Raw genomic sequence first — 18,350 nt, forward strand, 5'->3', positions numbered from 1 at the left:
GAGATTAAAGTCAGAATTCTGACTTTTTTTCCCCCATACTAAGCTGAAATAAAATAAAAAAATCAGTTAACTTTCTTTTTTTTTTTCCAGTGGCCCTAATCCTCTTCCGTAGATTAGCATGTGATAAATAACAGAATTTGTTTTCAGTTCAAATAGTTTGGATAACATATAGAATTTTGCAGTTTTGTCCCAGATACAATATCTGTATCAGTCTGAAAATGTATTTTGCTTTTAATTCTGAGAATATAAATCCTGCGAAATGTAAGGTAGCTGTCTTAATCTTCCCTCTGAAATCTAAAACTGGCAGAGCCAACTGCTTACTTGAAACTGCAATGCAGCAGAGCTTTGAGTAAAGATTTCCCCACAACTGAGTTTTATCTGGAGAAACACAGAGAGCAGCTGAACATTTGCTAAATTCCTTTGCTTTATAGTAAACAGTAATCATCATTTTCTTATGTTTTTCTTCATTTGCCCTTAAAGACAATGTGGTGTGGCAATCATTCCCTATAAGGAACGTTTCGGATAAATGTTAGGTAATAAGACTCATGGTCACAGCTGAGGAAAATAAGCCAGCATCTAGTCTTAGAGCTTCGACCCAGCAGTACAATTTTTTCATCTAACAGGTGATTTAATTCGCCCTTTTCATTATGACATTACGTTCTAAAGCAAATGGGAAAACAGGAAGTGGTGTCAGACATGACAGAGTGAGACAGAAAATGTTTACCTCTGATCTTATTAAACACTATTTATTTCCATGCCAACACAAATGCCAGCCAGAGGAAACTGGACATTAACATTTGTCATGTCTGGTGTTCAGTACTCTCAAGCACAATCACGCTGTACTCACTGGGGCGTTGGGTTACCAGTGGCCTCACATTTCAGGATGATATCTTCTCGAGAAAACGCTGTTACCGATATCGGCACCTGTGTCAGGTTGGGAAGAGTTTCCACTGAAAACACAAGCAAACAAAACATGCATCACAATTTTTAATTAACTTAATTTCACTGCCTACATTAATCCTACACAAATGCATTTACAATAATACATGAAATCGTGCTTTTCACGTTTATTTAAAATACAATGTTATTCTTTATCATTCTAATTTCAGATTCAGACAGTCCCCACATCAAAGCATCCAGTGATACCAACAAACACAGCTCAGAATGGAGACTCACTTTGTTTCAACAGCACAGACACTTCAGCTCCACCTCCTATTTTTTGGATTAGTAATACATTTTATCAAATTCTTTTCTTTATATGGACCCAGATCCATCATAGTCCAAAGTGCAGACAAATCTGGTCTTGCACTGCAGTAGATAACCAATGTTTATTGAGATTTCCCTCGCCCAAAATGTAATATTTCTATTATTTTTCTGATGATTTTCTTACAGATCATTAGTCCAGTTGCAGTTAGCATTAATTTGTTTGCTCATGTTTGCCAGAGCTTCCATGTTGGCTAAATCATCTTAAGTCTGGTGTAAAAAAAAGATTATGGGGAGTGACGATCAAGAAAGATGAGAATTTCTTTCACGGATGACAGAGTTGGAATCTTATTTAACTGAATTATCCTCACAGACAGTTTCATAAAATCTTTGCTATGCAAAAATAAAAGTGAGTTTTTAGTTTATTCTATTTGCTCAAATCTTGTCTGATTCTTTTAACTATCAGGTACCATCATGTTTTATAAGCTAAATGTATTATTTATGCAGGTAAATACATACATTGTATGGCATCTCTATTACCCCTTTAAATGTAGAAAATCTCTTTAACCCTTGAATGGCCCTAAGTTTGAAAGCAAATCTATGTTTTATCAGCTTTGCATGGGAGGCCTACATGAATGGAACATTAAGCACGACACTTAAAAGCAGACATTACAGAAGCTGCAATCTGATCTCCGTTGCAGGAGGGAGTTTTAATCTCAAAGTAAGGCAGAGGTCTCATTTTTTTCCCCAAGTATCAGATATAATCATATTTCTTGATCCAAATGTATTACTCATGTAGATAAATACATTTACCACATGGTTTCTATGACCTCTGTAACATTTTTAAGATTGAAGTTCCTTAAATATAGAAAGTTGGGTTGGTTCCTGCCTTTAGATTTAAAACTAATCTATGCTTTATTCTTTCTGCATGATAAGCCTACATAAATGGCTCACTGTGCACGACACTTTGAAGCTGACGCTTCTCTATTGCAGAGTGGGCAATAGAGAAACGTCTATACATGCAGGAGGAAGCTTTAAACAGAATGCCTACTTGTATAAAGGAACATTAGTGCAGAGAAAATTGTATGTATTTTTGCTCCAAAGAGCTCCAAATAATGATTTACTCTCCGGTTTTTCATTCATTCATAAAATTCTACAATTAAACATATTTGCTGATAGAAATAAAAAAAATGATAAAAATCATGGGTGTTGTTTAAAAGTAGGACATCTTTTTGTTTCTGTCAGCAATAAGGAGCTATCACAGACATGTGTTACAACAATGGAAGTCACTTACAGGTTTGTAACTTATCTGTTTGTCCACGGAAGCACAAAAGAAGGAAAAAGAGGAAACAAACATGTTTAATAAGGTTCAGCCTCAGTCTTCTGTAATGAAGCTGTCAGCATGGCTGTAAACAGAGAGTAAAACAGTTGGACCGTAGCGCCTGTCAGATCAGGCCCTCATGCTGCTAAATCAACACAGATAAAGGTGTTCATTATCATTAGTTACTTATCTCTGAAGGTGGTCCTCAATCTGTCTTGAGAAGATTCAGTTAGGTCTGTCAGAACCAATAGAGGTGCCAAATCTGACCAGGGTGAGTCTCAAATAAGACCAAAATGAGTACAGCATCCTGAAGGCTTTCCCTTCCAGATTTGTTACTTAACTGCTTTGCTTTGTGCTACTATCCAGCTAATATGTTTGTTTCTCTTTTGTTAAAATCAGGTTAATATTTCCTACTCTGTTTGGGGCTGCGTGTGCTGAAGCCACGTGCTTTCGGTTTATCACATACAAACTGCATTTAGCAGAAAAGAAGTAAAGTGAAGGTGCTTCTATCAGGTGAGAAGTAAAATATTAAACTGTAACTGTAACCTGCAGAGCCTGGAAAATGTCAACCCCTCTCTGCCTTTTGTCTCATTAAACCACAAACTTTATATCCCAACACATAGAAGCATGAAACTGTGAAGTGAAAAAAAACACATGGGTGGATTTAATCAGACTCTGTTACCTCTAAAGCTGGGAAACCTCTAAAATCTGCAGGACAGTGGCCCTCGAGGATCGACTTTGGGGATGCCTGCTCTAAATCATTTTGTTAGACGTCACCCTGTTTGTAAACTGTGATCAAATTGCTGAATAGAATTGAATCTTATAAATGCAAGTGGCCTGTGAATACAGCTAAAAGGCTCTTTAGAGAATTGATTAACATCAATCATGAAACCCAGGAACACAGCAAGCTGGTTTAGGGAGACAACTTTGGTGAAGTTTAAAGAATAGTTCTGAGGTCAAATATATCCTAAGAATTAAAAATCTCACAGAGTTCTGCTCAGTCCCTCATCTGAACATGATAAATCCAAATCTGTTTGTTTATCTTTTGCAAGGTTTTTTCTAGTTAAGTTTCTCTTGAGTATTTCTGAAGAGTTTTAGTTAGTTTTCGCTTACGTTCTCTGGTCATTATTTGTGTAAGTTTTGGATTGTTTATCTTAAACCTGCTATCACTAAGTAGTATAATGAAGTTTGGTCTCATCCAATCCAAACATTGGAGTGTTTTTGATGACTAAACTGACCCATACTACTGAACCAGCCTGCGTCGTTTATGGTCCTACCTCTGAGGCAGGTCTGTAGCATAATTGTATGCTTCAGGTTAAGAAGGGGCTACTGGCGTAGCACATAACAATCCACTGACGGTGCACCTTAACCCTAACCCGAGCTGTAGTTTTTTCCTTACAATTTTCCCTGTTTCATAATTTCTCCCTCTCCAGAGCCTCATTTAATTATTAGATTCCATTCACCTGTGTCTCCTCATTTACCTTTTGCTTGCACCTGTTTTCCCTCATTATTACTGAGCCTTCAGGTTTTCGTTGGGTCCTCATTTCAGGTTTCCACAAATGTGTTCCTGTTTATTGTCCTATGCTGAAAATCTGCAGAAATGTATGCCATGTACAAAAGGAAGATTCCCACTAAAGCATATTCATGTGTTTAAAGATATATGTAAGATTTTACTGAGAAATATCTTTAAAATGGGCTTTTTATTTTTCCCTTTATGACTAAAAAAATCCTTTGATGAGCAGGCTGACACATCTGTAGTTCGGCACAGATGCATCTATAAGCCTGTAGCCTATTTTTCTGAATTTACTTTGGGTTGGAAATTCCTGCATTGTTCAGCTGGTGTGACGTGAAGAGTGTCCATGTTGTATGTGTCCTATGGAGTCAGAAAGAGGACTCAATAGTGTCCGACCTAAAAAACAATCAAAGCGTTATATTCAAGATGGATTTTGTGGACACTTAGAAGCTCTGACACGAACGGCAACTCCATGTAAGGTGAAAAAAAGCAAAAAAAACCTTGAAAATTAAGAACAGTGCTGCAGGTCTGTGTTTCAGCCAAAGGTGGTAGTATTATTATTAGAAAACTCCATAATGCCCCTGAAAATGGACAACGTCCAGGTCGGAACTCAAATTTAACTGAAACACAATTTTAAAAAGTCTATTTTTTAAACATGGGTTCTTTTCTTTCCACTTCCCAATTGTTCAATATCATCTGTTATGTCACCCAATACAATGTATTCCAGAGTTAGGCTGTTTATGTTGGCATAAGAAGAAGAATTGAAGACATTTTCATTAGGCTCTGGATGTGTCCAGTTGTGGTTTTGTGTGTCAATGGATGGGCGGGTTGGGGGTGTGGCATGCTATTGGAGGGCTGCTGGTGGGTTTTTGAGGTAAATTAATTCAAACTGTGAAAATGAAGGTTCACCACTGAATAATTTTTTTAAAGGTGAGAAAAGATCTGTTAATACTGTTTGGGAAAACGTTTTCCCCACAATACTTCTAGAGAAGTTAGCTGTGGAGCAGTACTCACAATGTTCTGGGAGGATGATAGCTCCCTGAGCAAGCAGGAAGGACAAAGGGAGGAGGATGAGGGGGAGAACAGGGGAGTATGGCCCCCTACAGCCCATCCACGGATGCTGTGACACGCACATCTCTTAATGTCCCATCAAAAGTGACAAAAAACACCCACACGTTCATCAACACGGGACTACACAGAACCTCCCAGTTCATGCACCAAGCCAGACAGTCTCCAGGGAGGCCTGCTGGAGGCAGGCGATGGGTTAACAACTGTGTGCCTTAATTTGGTCTTCCAGGGATCTGTTGTTGTGGTGTGAGGCGAGTGTCTGACTGAGGATCCTGAAACTGTGTGCTTCTCTCTGACGTTTCAACAATCCCTCCTTCTGCAGCCAACTGTGGAAAAAGAAAAAAATAAGAGAGAATGGGGGGAAAGAAGGAGGGAGAGAGGAACATGGGGGTTGACCGGGAGAACAAAGGCGGGATAAGACGGGAAGAGGCCAGGGCACAAGGGACAGGAAGAGACAGACATAAAAGAAAGCTCATTAATTTCATCTAACAAGACAAACAAGATTAATTCAAATGAACAATTATGGCTCATAAAAAATGCACAACAGCTTCTGTAAGTAAAACCTAAATATCAAAAAAATACTTTTATCTCAAATCTTGGTTTTTAAAAAAAGTACGTTTTTCAGAAGGCATGTGTGTTAAGATAACAGAGTTAAGTCCAGCTCAGATCAAAGAAGCAGATAAAAAAATCCTCCCCATAAATTAGATTACAATGAGGGATGGAGAGCATGAGTGTTTCTGCCACACTGAATATCCATTCACCTAAACATCTCCTTTGTTCCATGAAGATGACGGGGCACTGACCCGTGACAGTAGGCGTGTCAGGGGGTGATAAGAAGCACTCATTTCTTCCGTTTGCGTCTTTATACCACTGATTGTTTCCGTGCAGCTCAAAGCCATACATTTATCATTTCTCTTATTTTTTTCACAAATGACTCTATAATCTGTGCGATTGAGTTGGAATTTCCGATTAATCTGAGTGAAGATCTCTAATCTTGTAGGCATATTAGGGAGCATGAGGAATGACTTTTGGTTACTACTGTCACTCTCAGTGGGTGACTGGAAGAGACTGGGGTCATGCACTGACTCAGAGATATGACGCTGTTAGTCATCAGCATTGTCATTGTAGAAAATGGAATAATCATACTGACGAAAAGCATGAAACAATGGAACAGACGTGGTCTGAGAGCTAGGAGCATAGAGTAACGCAACAAAAGGATCTATACCTGATACATTTTTTTTCTCATACTAAAAAAAGTTGTCTTTGACTGTATATACATTTTTATTCATAACATTTTTCCCCTAAATCTGTCTTCTTGCAGATGTAAAAACCAACAAACCCAAAAAAAATCAAACAACATATACACACAGGTTAATCTCTAGACATACATTTTTTCTGTCAGCAATTTTCCTAAAATCCTTATTTTGTGACGGGTGGTTATTTTGAAGTAACTTGTGACTTTATATCTTCTTAGAAGCTGCAGAATACTGTCTTTAAAATTATGGGCTATCTTTTAAATTTAATGAGTTCCTTTTTAACACTTACATTGATACTTTGAGAAATCACAAGATTCCTTCAGGGACCCTGTTTTAACAGGGTGACCTGTGACCATCTAGTTTATTAGGGTCTTACAGGTTACCCTGTTAAATTTACAGCATGCTTTCATGAATATTCAATAAAACCCCATTGTTTTATTGGGGTGACATGTGATTCAGTTTTGTGAATCGTGCATGTTTCCCTAAAAATTACAGGTTATTTTTCTTTTTTTTTTTCTGTTTTTTGTTTGTTTTAATATTGTTTTTTACAGAATAGCTTGTTTTTAGTGTCACTCTTGAACATCTGCTTTCAGTAGAAGCTGAAAGCCAATTTGAGTGACCAGCATACACTAAAGTTCTTGCCAGAACATTTAGATTACCTTGATTAACTTTATATATTATGGACTTGAAATTACGAGGTATTCCCCTTAACCTCATTGATTTCTTTCCTGAAATCATAAGATACTGTTAGAGACTCAGTTGTCTTGTAGAAGTTTAATTTTCAAGTTCCCGTAAGATATGTTCCTCAAATGTACAGATCATTTTCTCCACAAAATACAAGATATTTTGCTTAAAATTACAGGGCGCTTCAAGGAACCAGATTAAATTATAACGTGGCTTGTAAACATTTACAGCCAAGAACTTAAAGCTTATGATCCTAAGAGTAATAGCATAACTTTGCAAAAGTGCCCTGAAAAAAACGGCCTGGCGAAAAGCCACCTATCGATACCTGATGGTTGTGTAGGGTAGAGCTGAAATTTATTTATTTATTTTTTAAGAGAGAAAATATTCTCATAGATCAAGTTGTTATAGATTAGGACATTTATTGAAAATGAATCATCATTGTCTGCCAGTTTTATTTAGACCTCTCAATTGGTAACAGAAAGCAAATAAATCTGCCAGAGGTACAGATTGTAGGTTCAGGTGTTTCTGCTTTGATCGTACATCTGGAGGTTCTGAAATAAGCTATAAGGTCAAAGGAAGTTATAGGAAGTGTCATATAGCATCATTCTCTAAGTGCTTTTTGGCTTAGGCCTTTTGCCAAGGCTTCTTATAAAACACATGGGATAGAAGGGAGTGACAGCTGGCATATACAGACCCCCGTGGGGCCTAATTATTATACAACCTGTGCCCAGCACACATCACTCTCCCCGTAACACAAATTTGTCTTCATGAGGACTATAAATCATACCAATCCCAGTCTTGACAAGAGATACTTTATATTTTCTGAAATGTTGTTGTACTTGGAGCTTATGGGTAACTGCTTACTGTGATTGCTTTCAGTCTAGACAAACCTTGAATGTTTGATGGCAAATAAATAGTCAGAACACGGCCAAAAAAAAAACACTGTAAAGCTTAAACAGCTCCAGCTTCTAAACAATTGAATCTGTCTGAACCCTTCCAGTGAATCTGAGAGGCTTTAGACAGCAGAGCAGATGGACACAATCAGCCACTACTCCCAGTGGAGGCCCAGAGGAGAAGGACAGGAAGGGAGGGGTGTAGGTGGAGCAATCTAATCAGGGCCGGGATCAGGGAGCACAAGGGGTGCAGGTGCAATCCATGAACACAACGGAGCAAAAAATTAACTCACTGATAGATTCCCATCTGCAAGAATAAAAATCGGTAAAAGTGGAAAGGTGGATGGAGAGATCAAGCAAAGGTGAGAAGGAGCAGCAGAGGAAGAAAGATGGGGGTAATTATCTTCCAGTGAGTGCACCGCAGACGTACGGGATGAAAAAATAAAGAGGTATTCCTGCCTTCCCCCCTTTTAGAGTCCATGTGGCCTAAATACAGCTGATTTCATTATTCATGAGTCACACACACACACACATCTTAATCATATTGTAGAGACACAAACGCATACCGCCTCCACACTCACACCAGCATTACACACACCAGGTTATTTCCTGGTATAACGTCTGAAGAGGCAGGAAAAGCGATTTGTGGCCAGAAGCTTAGAAGTTTGAAACACAAAGTGCATAATTTAGTTCAGCTTAACTTTATTAGATAATTATATTTTAATTATTTATTCCAGTTTAAAGAACAAACTGAGCTATCTGTCCCTTCTCTTATCATTAAAGTCAATGTATTATTTCCTAAATGGTAAAGAGAATTAACAACTTTAATCCCTTAGAAGTTAATTTTGTAAATTACATTTTTAATGTGCTCACTGTTTGTTCCAGCCAGTAAAATAACCATCTCCCAGAGGACCACGTCCAGATAAATCAAGTATTTCCCTTGCAGCCTAGACAAGGTCTGATCAGAAAGACGTTGGTTTATGCATTTGATTCGCAAAGATACGCGGCTGATTTATCAGCGGAAAAAGCAGAAATCAGAACAGATAGCACCTAGCAGCCACATACACACACCTCTTCCTCTCTACCTTTAGATTTACTGCAGGTCTTTCTCTTCAAGGAAAAATATCTTTAAAGAGAGAGATTCTCCAGTGTTTCTTCATTTATCACCTAGACAATAATTACAATAACAACATTATTTTCCCAAACACCAAATTTGGTTTACTTTTCTTGTTCACCATCCTAACTACACTGCAGACGTAGACATTTCTACTCCTGCTACTTGACCTTGATGGATGGAGAGTTGGGTAATATTTTTATGGGAAATATCACAGAATTTTAGTAAAACATTACTGTTGAATGTTTTAGTAAAAAAAAAAAACCTGAATAACATATAATAACCGTATTAAGTTACCAAATTCTTCCTTTTCTGTGCTGAGTTCTGTCTTTTAATTATTTTTTTCTGTTAATGTGTTTCTTGCTTAATCATGTTCAGATTCAATGGGGGTGCTGGTTCCTATCTCCAGCACACAGTCACACCTTGGGGCAATTTAGTGGGAAAGCTGAATACCACAAAGAAACCCACGCATGCATGAAGAGAACATGCAAACCTTAACTTAAAGCCGCAGCTTGTATATGAAAGCAGAATCTTCCTGCTGTGAGATAACGTAGCCTAACATGCAACCCTCTGTGGCTAACTACACACGCACCTCATATTGCCATCACCCTGTAGAGCAAATGTTAATTTTGCTTATTTTATCAACTATCATGGATCATGGATCTCTGTCATCACTTATCACCACAGTGGATTTATTATTTTCAGCCTTTGCCGGAGGCAGAAATGGGTTTCCCTTTCCCCTGCCTGGTGCATCACAGATCCGCAGGAGCATCCTGTTAGTCATTCCAGCTAAAGAAGAATAAATTGTTGGGTACTTAAACATATTTTCTGCTATCCAGGCAGTACTAAACAAATTGTGTGGTCTCAGCAGTTTTTAGCAATACTGGGACAAATTTAAAGCCCAAATAGTTAAGATTTGAAGCATTATATTGTTAATAAAGCAAGAAGTTAGAATGAGCTCACCTTGCAATTAAGAGATTTTTACGTAGATGGCTGCCACAAAAACAGAATGCTTTAAAAATGGGAGGGTTGGACCTTTTCATCAGAACCTCTGACAGGTGGAATTTCTTTAAGCCGGTAGCACACAACAGTATTGGCTTTCATTGGTAATAGTAGTTTAATCTGAAAAACTCACACGAAGAGAAAAGACAATTAGGAGAAATGTATTGATGCAATTACTTTGTCTTTGGCGCTCAGACCTAGGCAGGAAACATAGCGCTTAATTTTGATAGACATGCATGAAGAGGAGTAAAGAATAGGGCTGTTTCCTCCCCCAGGCCTGAAACTGGTGGTGGAGTGGAGATAGATAAAGTTGGTCAGTCTGTAGACTGCAGGTTAGCAAGACGGTATGCTGAGCTTTATGGGGAGATCCAGTGGACTGTATGAGCTGATAGTACAGTTTCACTCAGGGACCTGGAAGATTGAAGTCCAGTTTGGATAACACAGGTTCTCTCAACCATTTATATAAAGATTTCTCTTACTCTATTGCCTTGGAAATATATGTGAAAAAAAGATTAAAGCCTTTTAAATGTGACTAATAAAGACAACAACTTGAATGTCAGGATCTGTCAGTATGTGGATTTGAGTCCTCTAAACCACAATTTATATTTTGATGTTTTCTTGGCTGTGAATCAGAGGTGGAGAGGTTGTATTTAGCTAATTGATCTCCACCCTGCCAGACGTCAAAGTGTCCTTGGGCAGGACAAGGAACCCCCACACTGCTCTCAATATGCTAATTGGTGTGTAACTGTGTGTGCATTGTAAGAGCATGTGAAAATGGATTAGTGAGAGAATGGCTGATAACGGCTCTATTTGTAGGTAAATACAGGAAAAAAGATGGCTATGAATCAGATGACAGAAATGTCTCTTTAAGGTAAAAACTTTTATCGTTCGCTTTTCTGCCTGGTAGTCAGAGACAGTGGTTTCCTTTGGCGACAAGCGTCACACACCACACCTGCCTAATCTGTGTCTCAAATTCGTAAGAAAACACCAGTATTAAGATTTCTTTAAGATTTCTTTAAGCTTAGTTAGAATCTCTGTGAACATGCTCGCTTTACGAGAATTCAGCAAAAACACTTTTTGAAATCTGCGCAATTGCCAAAAGGTTTCTGAACTCAAGTGTTTGTTTAAGGAACTGTTTTTTGTTTCTTTTTTCTGTCTTTCTGTTTTCTGTCTCTTTTCTTGTTTGTTTTTTTTTTAAGTGTTCTGTTGAAAAGAAAATGTGTCTTTTTAATTAGAAAAAAGATTTTAATCAAAGAATTGGGTATGGTGGAACCCCATACATTTCTAATTAGAATATGAAACAAACTGCAAACCAAGCCAAAATGGTAAGATAGAAAATAAAAATCAAATAAGAATAAACAACTAGAATAAAAAGCCAAACACTGATATAAAAAAAAAGTAGTAGGTTATTATAATCAGAATACTTCCTTCCTGTTCCTTTATTGTGTTATAGTCAAATTTACTAATGGGAATTGGGAAATGGGGATTGTCTGCTGGTCTCAGAGCTCAGAATGGTTCTTTCACATTTAAATTAGGTGTTAATGCTGTAACATGGTTCAGTCACCTCTGCAGACACAAAGCCCCACTCTCAGTTGTGTTTGCAATTTGCTCCATCAACACGACAAACAAAGCAATTGCACAGGAATGCATAAATATGTCATTAGTGATGGAACGTTCCTGGATAAATAGCAACCCACTGTGGGTGGGTTCCAACTCCAGCTGGGATCTATTAAATTTAGCCGAGGGGTGAGAGGTTCCAGCTGAGAGAGGGAACCAGCTCTCAGGGTGCAAACACCACCACATCTATCAAAAGCTTCAATCTCATTGTTTTGATGTCTCGACAATCACTTCCTTATTTCCTCAGGATAATATTTGGGATTTAGATAAGATTAAGGTAAAGACAATTTTAACAAGGCCGTGTTGAGAAACTTGCACAAGATGCTGCAAATGATGACAAGTCTTGGTGTTTTTATCATGCAGTGGTGCTACCCAGTTGAATGGTGCACCAGATTTCTTGTATACCATCTAACAACTGGATCATTTTGTCTAAAAGCATACCGAGGTGAATAACCTGCTGATTACTGAGAATCTTTAAAGGAACTGTGTTGTGTTGTGCTGAGGTATATCCAGCATCAAAGACGGCATTTTCTTGAAAAGGTCAAGTTTCTTTGAGTACTTCTATCAAAATGCATATCTATTTACAAAAATCAAGAACGCCTAATTGTCCTCAGTCTTTTCTGATATACATCCCAGAGCATCAGTTTAAGTTCAGTTTTATAAAACACCAAATTAGCTCTGCCACTAGTTGCGTCGAACAAACCAGGAATCCATAGTGATCTCCTTGGCCTCCTTTTGATTAGAAATTACCTGACTTTTACAAGATTACAGTGAATGTGGAGTTCATTTGCTCAGCACAGACACACCCTAATGCAGGATTTCAAACCAACCTACAGTAATAGAGATAGGACTCCAGACTCACAGAAGACTGTGATCAGCTGTGCCAATCATCAGCCTATCAGGCAGCCAAGGAACTCTTCATTTGAGAAGCCCTTCTCTATCGGTTGAATCTTCCCCTACAGTCGCTGTATTGAAATACTTTAACTGAACAAGGAAGGAAAGGATCCTCCTTATAGACCATTAAACGCAGACACACCTACATGGACTGCCTTTGAGATCTGGATTGCTGATGGCAACTTGGAGGAGGCTGAGTGTGTTCTCAAGCTAAAGCTGCAGGAAAACATGTTCAGCTAATTGACTTTGTCCGGGCTCCACTTTGTCTGTTACATTTTTCATACCTGATACCACACTGCCTATAGTGTTTGTCCAGAACTTACACTCTATTATTTCCATAAAAATGTCCTTACTTTACTCAATACACAGCTAAATGACTCCCAACTGTCTTTTTATTTATGTCCTTTCACACAGAGCATCCCAGTCTGGACCATCTAAGAACCCCTGTGGAGCTTTTTTAGCTTCAATCAGACTTCTTCATAGGTCTGTAGGCTACAGTCTGCCCCTGACCAGTGCATGCATCGGTGAAAGTGAGATCTAGTAGATCAGCATTTACCTTTGTACAATAAGTGATGGTTATAACACAAACAGAATAGAATAAAGAAAAAATCCCCATTATGGATGAACCAGGATGTGTTCTAATTTAATTGAACAAATGAAATGATTGCATTAAAGGAAGACTCACCGTTTTGGTTTGTAAAGCTGAAAACATTACAACCTGGTCCAGGTCTAATGCAACGGTCAAAGCCTCATTTATGATTTATGAGATAATTTGCTTTTAGCAGAATGGTTTGATGGATTGATCAGAATAAGTGGGGTTATTGATTTATGTGTAATCCTAAAGCATCCATCCATCCATCCATCCATCCATCCATCCATCCATCCATCCATCCATCCATCCATCCATCCATCCATCCATGGAGATTTGCAGATATCAGATAATTTGTTAACTTTGCAATGCGTTACACCTACTCCCATCCAAAATTATTTTAGGAATCAGCTCATTGTTTCCAACCTACTGTGGTAAAAAAAAGAGATTAAGTATATATTTAATCTTTTTCCAAACCTAACTTGAAACCATCCTGACTGTCTCACTCTCTCCTTTCCAACAACCATGTATCTAGTTACCCCTCTCCCTGATGGGAGATTGCATTTCTTCATCCCTCGTTGAGAAAACCATTTTTTTTTTATTTCCTTCTCTCCTTTCTCATCCTTCCACAGTGTTCCTAACAGTCTGTCCTCCTCGTCCTTCCTTTGGTGAAGGTTTAACATGTATAGTGTCAATTAATCAAAGGGCAAAGTTGTCAATTCTCACAGTGAAATATGTGCGGACATATATGCGTGAGTCCCTCCCATCACTTTCTGTAGTTCCCACATCTCCATGGTAACCCTCCTGACTCCAGCACCACACAGCAATATATCTGTCCCCCATCCCCCGTATTGTCCCTCCCTCTGTGTTCCCATCCCCCACTCCATCTCGCCACACCTCATCCTCCTGCTCTCTCCAGGGCCACTCCCAGCATCCACTTGACTCACCTCTCCACACATGCACAAATCCAAACACACTCTTCAGATTCTCCTTCCGCTTTCGTGTTATTCGTTTTTTCTGCAGCATATAAAGCCATAGCTATCGTTTCGTTATTTATATTCTACTCATAGAAAGGAATTTTAAACATTGTTAGCAGGTTTCTTTATGTAGTTTAAAAAGGAGGCAAATTCATTAATTATGAAAAACAAAATGTTTAAAAGAGGAGAGTATTTTTTGGTATTGGGACAACACAGACAGCTTGCAGTATTGATTCTGCTCATCCTCCTGCCAGAGCCAACCCAAAATATACCGAAAAAAGAAAACGTCTGCAGAAAATCCTCCCATTGTCCAGGCAGGAGCTCATCCCAGCAGACACACACACACACGCAAACACCTGCGCACCCCCTCCTACACATCTAAATCTCTGTATAATTTGGAGAACTAGGTAATCTGAAATATATATTCTTTGGTTCAACAGGAAGATGCGAATTAAGAAAAATTAAAAGCTGAATTTCCCTGTGATTTTTGAAGAGAGCACAGCAAGGATTTCATTGAGTGTAAAAAAAAACAAAGAGTTTTTTGTTATGAGGTTATTTAATCAATAACATTTCTATACTTAATCGTTAAAAAATGGGGGCAGTGATAAATCTTCTATGAACATTTTTTTGGGAAATTCAAAAGCAAAGCTTTGTGCAGTTTTTGGTAGTGTGGAGAGTTTGCAACAACGTCAATAAATCCATTTACCAGTAAGAGGCTAAACAACCGTTCGGAAGAACACTGGTTTTATCTGATGTTGGCAGAAAATGTTCCCATTAGTTGGGTGATCAGATTAGCCTCCTCATACCTATCTGATCTTCAAACCTCCTTCAAGCAGATCAACAAAGTCAGGAGGGCTAATCTCTCAAACATAGAGAGGAACAGAAAGTCTACCACAATTTCCTTTTATTTGGTTACAATAATTTTTTTGTAGATTAGCAAACAAATGACCATATCAGACAAAAATATTCTTAGAAAGCAGTTTTTAGATGATGCAGATATCTACCAAAGGGTATGTACTTTGATTTTAAGGATTTCTACACAAGTAGCTCACTCTGCTGGGATACCCAGGCTTTGTGATTAAATCATGGTGTCACATGGACTTAATATGATTAGTTTCTTTGTTTAACACTTTGTTTTTGGTCTATGTGTTAAGCTACTTCCCAAATGATATTAATTGGTTAACATGGGGTTTTCAAATGCAGGTACACCCGTTAAAAACCAGCATTTGGCTCCTTTCCCATTTGGCAAAAAAGGCAGGTCTGATCTCCTCTGGCGAGCTGGGCGGGTGGCCTGTGTCCCCTACCACTGCTTGTCTGGTGACGCCATAACACTGGATAAGTGTTGATGATGCTATCAGTATGTCAGAAATTATGCGCCCTTGGAGAAATTGTTGTAGGTCTGCAACTCCGGAGAAGGTTCTGCATTGTTTCATGTTTTCTCTGTGTTACATAATTATTGTGACTTTGGTTCTCTGGAGTCCTGAAGACTTATAAATTGATAAGTTATTCCTGTTCTAGACTGACAGTCAGTGACTTTGTTTCTAACTGATCTTCTATTTGTTTAGATTGGGTAATAATGTGATGTTCTTTTTTTCAAATATTTTTTTGAAAATAGTTGTAATCAGACAGATCAGATAGAGTGGTTTCTTGTTTTTTTCAGATCTTGGTTTGGTAAGGAAAATGATGGGCTCATTCCTGATTTAACAAAAATGGCAATTGTTAAGTTTCACATGAAGCCAGGTTGGTTTTCCAAGAATTTTCAAATTAAGAGGTAGTTTAAGTTCAACACTTTTTTCCTGTGTTTACTAAGGTTATCATGGGGTCACATTTATATCAGTTTGAAGATCTGAAAGAGTAAAGTAAAAAAACAAAAAACAAAACTGAAACAAAAGCATCTAATTCACTGCACTGTGAGACATTTGGGGCTGACTGGCAGGGATTTGGGAAGCTGCCTCCCCCTCAAAAACCTCAACCCCCTATTAGAAAGATATCTGGTTAGACTTCCTCTATAATAAAATCCTGACTCAAGGGCAGGCCCAAGGTTGAATGCAGAATGAGATTTGGGGCCAACCCTTCTGTGAAGGACAATACCACCACTATATGTGTTTCCTCACAGATTTGTTGGATTCTGGAGTAGGGTGCCCCAGGTTAATTGACTTAGCTTAAAGGCAATGATGGAGAATTGGCTATTATCTGCTGATATGTATATTTCCCTAAACACAAAAAAGATTACACCAGTAGCATTATATTGTAACTGCGATAACAAAACATTAAAACCATGTATAATTATTCTGTATATATTCTCAGCGTGCCCTAACTCATATTTAAATTCTATTTATTTTTTGCTTAAAACATCCAATCAGATATCATACTTATTTTCCATACCACCAACATAAACTTTCCAGTTCTTTGTGTATAGATTGAAGCACTCTGCGGTTGATTTGGGGGCCTGCTCTGTTGGAATTTATAGGACTATAAGAGTTGTGGATGCATTTACCTTCAGATTTATTCCTCATCCCCAGAAAAAAACTTAACATAATTTAAAGTTTTTATTGTTTGAAGTATCAACCATGAAAACTGTTTTATTCTGGTGTAAAAGATGAAGAAAGGAATCTCCTATAGTCAACTGTTTTCTGCAGAAAGGAGCAAAAGTGTCTTGATTTATCTGGCATTCAGTCCAAATTGCGCAGCTCTTTGTCTAACTCTGAAAAACAGCATGTTTTAGGAGATAGTTTCCCCGAAAGTTAACGTTGCTCATGAGAGCGCTCGTTTGAACATGTTCATCCACAAAACAGAAACTGACTGTGCACCATTTGGCTGGCTGTCAGAGGAGTGATGAAACTGTTCTCCAGAGCACTGACCAACACAGTGTCTTCTGTTTTTGTGATCACATGATAATAAAAAAAGATCAGAGGTCGCATATTTGTTTCACGCAGGATGAGTGTGTCGCTCTGTTCTTTGTGCTGCTTCCGTTTAGTGAATCCGTTTAGTCACCAAAGTTAGATTAGTTGTTTCTGAACAGATTAAGGCCTCAATCACAGATAAGCTGCTTAAAACAGTCTCTTATGTGAGCTAATGTACTGTTCAAAAAGTCCTGCAACAGACATGCAAATGTTCCCAGAGGAAGCATTGATTGAGGGAAGAAATAATAAGCAGGGCACGCCTTAGTTTCTTTAATAGAACAACCTCGCCTTAATGGGCACAAATGGAAAAAGCCAGAGTATAACGAAGAAAGCAGAAGAATAGATCAGAGAAAGGGAGTGGAGCTGTTAGAGGATGGAGGAAGATGGATAAGCAATATAGAGGATTAATTTAACTAATCCCATTTTGTCAAAGGAGACCTCCACCTCACCCACATTTCTCTGACAAAACCTTTCAGTCTGGCTTTAAAAATGCAAACCCTTCCTCAGTGATTCAGCATCTAGGTCCATCTATAAACAACAGAAACTGAAATCAGAAACCAGAACACAAAAAATTTTTTTACCGGGATTTTTTTCCTTAGGTAAAACTTAATTCTTGCTGCAGGGATTTTTAAGTATTTAATTATATCAGTACTGCAGTAATAAAAAACAAACAAAAAACAACTAAAGACAAAAGCACAAAAGCTTGTCTTGTTACCAGTTCTGAAAATTACAGAAAAAAAACAAACAAACAGTGTTTATAGCTACTGAATTTTTAAAGAGCTAGATTCTAATATTCTCTACTCTTGAAAGCTCTCGTCTCTGGATCATAACCTGAACTCAATTCACACATAAACTTAGCCCCCAACTCAAGAGGAGAATATGAAGATAAATATGAAAACATGCACACAAATGACCCACTATCTCCCTACACGACTCTGGGAATTAAGGGGATCTGAGAAATGGCTAGATTGATCTCTTTTTTAGGGTTATGGTCTTTTTTTAATCACAGCAGGGAGCAGTGAGCTGCCACTGTGCAGGACCATGGAGTGTATTCTGTGCATAAGAGGGATTCAAACCAGTGAACATGCACTCTTTTCAGGAGGCAGAAGTCTGGAGCAATAATTAGACCCCTCACTGAGCCCAGGAATTATCAACAGGTAAAAACAGCAATGCAGTCAGACTATTTACCACCCACAGGGGGCGATCACATTCTTAACCAAAAGGCCAACATAGAACAACCAAGTTTAAATGTCTAATTACTTCATTCTGGGCTAAACTTTGTGTTTAAGTCTTAACTGGTGTTTGCAGTAATTTCT

General features: G+C 38.2%; 1 protein-coding gene across 4 annotated transcripts in view; it reads right to left on the bottom strand.

The window, feature by feature from the left end:
• Positions 1-18,350, bottom strand: part of LOC119799386 (neural cell adhesion molecule L1.1-like) — a 67,258-nt gene that overhangs the window by 41,909 nt on the left and 6,999 nt on the right. For 2 of the 4 annotated variants that reach the window (XM_038309234.1, XM_038309236.1), the window contains exons 2-4: positions 5,052-5,431; positions 2,498-2,512; positions 848-950 (exon numbers count right to left, since the gene is read on the bottom strand). In XM_038309234.1, the coding sequence (XP_038165162.1) occupies positions 848-950; positions 2,498-2,512; positions 5,052-5,172 (239 nt within the window). In that variant the 5' untranslated portion in view covers positions 5,173-5,431. Of the gene's footprint in view, positions 1-847; positions 951-2,497; positions 2,513-5,051; positions 5,432-10,015; positions 10,175-18,350 lie in introns of all 4 variants that reach the window. The other 2 variants (XM_038309235.1, XM_038309237.1) reach the window with 2 other exon arrangements.

The sequence above is a fragment of the Cyprinodon tularosa genome, unplaced genomic scaffold (assembly GCF_016077235.1).
Source record: "Cyprinodon tularosa strain WSP-4 unplaced genomic scaffold, ASM1607723v1 ctg66, whole genome shotgun sequence".
Taxonomy (NCBI): Eukaryota; Metazoa; Chordata; class Actinopteri; order Cyprinodontiformes; family Cyprinodontidae; genus Cyprinodon; species Cyprinodon tularosa.